Source organism: Cornus florida, unplaced genomic scaffold (genome assembly GCF_030987335.1).
Source record: "Cornus florida cultivar Cherokee Brave unplaced genomic scaffold, ASM3098733v1 CherokeeBrave_3.0.0_Hap2_Chr07, whole genome shotgun sequence".
Taxonomy (NCBI): Eukaryota; Viridiplantae; Streptophyta; class Magnoliopsida; order Cornales; family Cornaceae; genus Cornus; species Cornus florida.
In genome coordinates this window covers 26,699,081-26,704,905 of record NW_026775577.1, presented here as the reverse complement: position 1 = coordinate 26,704,905, position 5,825 = coordinate 26,699,081, and the positions used below count along the sequence as shown (strand labels likewise).

The 5,825-nt window shown below is 39.3% G+C and overlaps 1 protein-coding gene across 1 annotated transcript; it reads right to left on the bottom strand.

Annotated features, from left to right (window-relative positions):
- Positions 1-2,429: 2,429 nt before the first annotated feature.
- On the bottom strand, positions 2,430-3,008 carry LOC132316482 (F-box protein At5g07610-like). The gene has a single exon (XM_059814954.1). It carries the CDS (start codon positions 3,006-3,008, stop codon positions 2,430-2,432), a length of 579 nt encoding a protein of 192 aa, XP_059670937.1.
- Between the last annotated feature and the right edge of the window lie 2,817 nt (positions 3,009-5,825).

The window sequence follows — 5,825 nt, the reverse complement described above, 5'->3', positions numbered from 1 at the left end:
GGTAGATGCTTAAAAGTTGAATTACGGGATAAGAGTGGTGTGGATGGTAAAGAGAAAGGTCTTGCGGATAGTCGGGTTCTCTGCATTAATGTGGAGCTGAATGTTTTACAACCTCTTATATGTTATGTGGTCTTACATAACCCGACTAGGGTGGCTTCCATGGCTAAAATTCGGTATGAAAAATTACCTTCTTTTTGTTTCTTATGTGGTATCATTGGAAAGTTTATACTGTGGAAAGGGGTCCCGGGATGCCGGATTTTAAGGACTATGGGGGTTGGCTTGGGGTCGAAGGCTTTATAGGGCGGGATTTATGGCAGCCAGAGAATGATGGAAGTGCTAGTAGGGGTGAAAATAAAAAACAATGGCTTTATATGGAGGATAATGACTCTGATAGGGTGGATGATGCAGGTCACTCCCCTTCCTCCTCCTTGGCTCATCCTTTTCCTGAATGGTTTGGTAACTCTCATGGGATCTTTGGGAGCCATTTGGGTAGAAACTCTTTCCCTCAAATGCTTCCTTTGCAACCGCCAGTGGTTGCTTTGTCATGTGTGGGTGATCCAAATTGAATGCCAGGTGGAGAGGGTCATGGTGAGGGGTCTATAGGTACTATTGATTTACCAATTTTGCCAGCTGTGGAAAATAATGGTAAGGGGGTTATGGTGGATTTTAACCCCGGGACAAATCATTTGCCGGTGCTTAAAGGGGGTATTATGGTAAGGTCGTCCTCCTAGAGTCATGTAGCTTCTATGCAGCTGGACGATATAGTGAACTTTGATCTAGTTACCTCACCTATTAAAGGCTGGATTTTGCTGCTGTAGCGTTGGGCCCAATTGGTTAAAGGAAGGCATAAGGGCAAGGCGAAGTCCACAGCTGGAAAGGGCTCTCCCTCGGATTCGTCTGCCACTTCAAATAGTCAGGGCTCCTCGTCGGCTCGAAAGGGTCGTAAACTTCATCAAACACTATCCAGTGGGTCTTCAGCGGCTCAGCAAAAAGGGGATAAGCGGCGAAAGGGAATGGGAGGGGGTGATTTGAGCCAGATGGCTTCATTGAGTCCTCCTAGTAGTATGGCTGGTGTTCACTCAGGTTCTTCCGGCGGCTTGGGAGCGTAGTTGATGAATTCCTTCAATACCGAGTCCTCTCAGTCGTTTGAAACTAAGATTGCTATGTTAGTGGGGGCTGGACGGTCTCCTACCTCAGAAACTGGTTAAGCTTTAGTTCTCATGACAGTGGTCATGTCTTAGCTTTAGCATAGTTTCTCTGGGAGTTGTCTGGCGGTCTTCTTTTGTGGTTCTTTTGTGATGTTTTTATGCTTTATTTGCTTCTTGCTATTTCTGTAATGGCCTACTGGCTCTTTTTTATCAGGACAAATAAAAAAAAAAAAAAAAAAATACCAGCAGTACTTTAGAGAGGATTAGTCAATTCCCAATGTAGTGTGTTTAATATATATATATATATATATATATATATATATATATATATATATATATATTACAATACAGTATTTGGGGCTATTCAATTGCATATCCTATCTTCTGATAATTAGCATCTAACACCCTTGGTAAACACCTGAGAACTCTAGGAATAAGAGGATTTTTCTAAGCAGTACAACGACAACTAAAACTTTGATGGACATAATGCAATTGATGGACATAAAAGAACATAAATATAATGTAAACTAAATAGATTTTAATAATGGAGTTCAAGCTACAATTAGAACACTGAAATAGAGACCACCCAATCCTAAATGATTACAACGCACCATGAACAATCAAACAGAAAAAAGTGTCTCAATGTAACGATAGATACCAAAGTGTTTACGCCACATAAGATCATCAAACCACGCAAGATCGTCATCAAACCAACAAGAATCTGGATGGCTAGGTATATCACCAAGCTTCTTAAAGGTGTTCTCCTTAATGTTATAGGAGATGATCATATAATTCATCCCGGTGCGTACATATAGTACCAAAAACACATCTCCTTCATCTTCACTGTGGATTAAACTAAGCGCTGTAACCTTGCGGACAACCATCACTGCGTTAAAGCAAACCCGATACTTCATTGTCCACTTGGAGTAATCACTTTCCATCTCCCAGACATTGACATTGAATCCCATATCATCATAATATCTAATAAAATGCAAATGACCTCCGGACTCCCCAAAATGCCAGAATTTAAAACCTGCATCGTTACACGGTGGAGATGGCATTGGGCAAAATCTTTCTTGATGGACATCAAAGTATAAGGAAGTTTCTTCTGCGTGGTAAGAAATCCAATGGATGGAACCATTGCAATAGACTCCTTTATTCAAGTTCACACTATTTAATGATTCCGGAAAAGGATGAAAACCTGAACCAATATCGTCTAGTGGTGATCTCCGCCAGTCATTGGTTTCTGACGAATAAATATGTATTTGATACAAGTAGTCATTACCATGCTCTGAAGCTTGAACCAAAACAACTTTGTAGTGAAGGTGATTTTAAAGGATCGAAAACCAAATATAAAAAGTCATCAAGGAAAGGGAAAGTGCAAGTGAAAGGCCATGGAAGAGTAGCGAATTGCTTGGTAGTAGGATTATAAACATGGTACGAGTACGATTTCCAACTGGAACTGCCAAAGTGCTGCTGGTTAGTAAAATAGAGTAGAAAACCATTACAAGAGTGTGTGATTGTGGTAGACATATCAGGAAAGAGAGGTGGTGAATTGTTTTCTTCTCCACCATGAACAACGGTTGTAATATCACATTGATTCCTCAAGTCGGAGTGAGGGAGAGGAATGTATTTGATGGTTTCAGTTCGGGGTCTAGTGTTGAAGAAAAGGCCGGAGACTTTGGGATGATGATGGGATTGCCAGAGGAGGAGAGAGAAGCGAGGAGTGGAGATGAGAGAGTGCCATGCTTTAGAGACTGACTTGAACCGAATGAGGGATTTCGCCGGCAGATGCTGAAGGATCTCCACCGCCAAGTCCTTGTTGCTGCCGATGATTTCAACTGCAGCGGTGGAACCCATTCAATCAAACTAATTAATTCTTCTCTGATCAATGCTTTCACTTGTTGGGATTTGAATCCATATGTTCTAAAGGACTTCTACAGACAGCGAAATCAAATCCTAATCTATTGGGGATGCCTAAAACTCTCTCTCTCTATATATATATAACTATCTTCTTCAATTGTTTTCTCTGCAACCCTTTACAACACAACTTTTTGCTAAAGCATTAAGAAAGGCAGAGAGATTAGCCTTATATATATATAAAAGCTAATGGCACATTATACGCCTACGTATACATATTTAAAAGTAGGGTTTGTGAAATTTACGCCTACGTATACATATTTAAAAGTAGGGTTTGTGAAATTTAATCGAAACTATAAATTCCTTAATATATATGATTTTTTTTTTTTTTTTTTTTTTTTTTTGACACCCTTAATATATATATGTACATGGAGGAGATTTAGGCTTGTAGCCTGTTTAGTCCTCATCTCAAAACTTGTTTATTGATTTTCTAATTTAATAATTTTTTATTCATATGTCACGACTCAGGCTTCTTGGATATGTATTCATCATAAAATTTCTAAAATTATCTTTAACAACTTGGTGTACCAAAATAAAAATTTACTACTAATTGTATGAGTTTTTAATTTCTATTGATCTTTCTAATTATAGAAATTTAAAAGTATCACGATATTCTTGCTATAATTCCTTTAATTTAGATTATATTCTATACGTTAGCTAGCTTGATAATAATTAAAGTGGAAGTTTTAACGAAAAAATTAATCCAAATAGAACTAGGAGATTGCAGGTTCATTAATGTCTTTTGACTTTTCCAAGTTTCTCACAAACCCATCTCTCCATCTGCACCAAGTTCAACAGGTCGATTCTCTTCTTGTTCGGCAAGGGCTGGAACGGGCTTAGCTTATTCAGGCAAGGGTTTGCTTGGGCTGACAGATCCGAATTTGGTGATGTGGGTGATTGATGGAGCGAACGGAGATGGCGTCGCGACAGCCGGAATGACACCGAACCCAACCACCACAACAACAACAAACACCCAACCAATTTAACCACCCATTTCAGATCACTTAAACAAACCCACAGAAAGCACAACAACCCACAAATTCAAGAACAAGCACAACCTCACTGGCCGCAAACCTCCGCACCGACCAAAGCAACCAAAGTCGGCAACCCCAAACAACCCAATCGGCAACACCTACCAACCTAACCTACCTGTGACTGCAACTCACAACCATAGTCGGCACAAGATGGTGTCCACTTCGCCGGAGAAGAAAACAGCACCCGAGATTGACGCAAAATAATGACCCAACAAACCGTGGCCGTAGGAGAACACGACCCGCCGTCCCACACCCACAATCCACACACGACGGCCACGCAAACCACCGGCGAGAAGACCGTTACCCGCGACGCATGACAGCGACCCACAGTCGACGGCGCAGCAACCTCTGGTTTGGCGTCTTCCTTCCCACCAAACCACCACCGTCCGGCAACGTCCCGCAATCTTTGGTTTGGCCAACGCTGCAGTGCCCAACCGATCTCGATGCCTTCGCCGTCATTGCCTCTGTGCCTAACCGGATGTCTCCGCCGCCGGATTGTTACATATATATACCTGTGATATATATATATATATATATATATATATATATATATATATATATATAGATATAGACACTAGGGGTATAATGGTCATTTAAGTAGCTTGATAATTTGGAATAAATAAAATTAAAAAATTAGGAGTAAAGTTGTCTTTTCAATATTTTTAATAGAGACTTACTGAAAAGTAAAAATGAACTTAAGTCATAATTATTTTTAAAAAATATTTGAGAGTGATATTTGTTTAAATCTGAAGGGGTGTAAATGAAATTAATCCTTAATAATAATAGGGTTTTGTTTATCGAAACTATCTACTAACCCCCTAGAATATTAAAAAATCCTTTGATATAACATAAACTATCACATTACCCTCATTTTGTCACAGACCCGTTAAATTCTTGCAAAATAACAAGTATACCCTTAATAGTATATTAATATTTATTTAAATATAATTATAGTAATTATATATATAATTATAATTATAATTACCATAATTATATATATAAATATAATTACTATAATTATGGTTATTATATTTATATTATAGTAATTATATAATTATTGGAGACTGTAGAGGTGCCCATTATATAATAACTTCTGTATATTATTTCATCAATTCTTAAATATAAAAAAGATGTATAAAATTTACAACCTTATACCTGTTAATTATTTTTTTCATTAACAAGGGAATTAAAAATTCCTACACCGTGGAACGTGAACGCTGAACTAAGCCTTCTTCCTACCCATCTTCATCGGCTCCATTAGGGCTTCTTTCTCGGCGCATGAAACGGTGACAGCGAGGTGTGGTGGTCCCGGAGAAGACAAGCGACAGCCACACGACAGTGGCAATGAGCAATGCCACCACCGCCACGACGACGGTGCCAGTCTTCGCAATCAGCTAATATAGTTGTCGGTGTCATGTTGATGGTTGTGGGGCGAAGTCGTCAACTTTACTGACTTCATTGCCTCGAACGTTCATCTCGGCCTACGGCATGCGCAAGGAGGGGTGACGGCGAGTGGACTACAGTGGTGGTAAATAAGAAAATCCGATATGGGTTGTGTTCTGTTTGAGTTCTGATATTTTGATTAATGGGTTGTTGATAGATGCAAGCATTGCTGTAATGAGGTCTTTGTGTTTGGGTGTGTTTTGTGTGTGTGAGAGAGATTTTATCCTTTGGGGCTCTTCAATTGCATATCCTATCTTCTGATAATTAGCAAATAAGAACT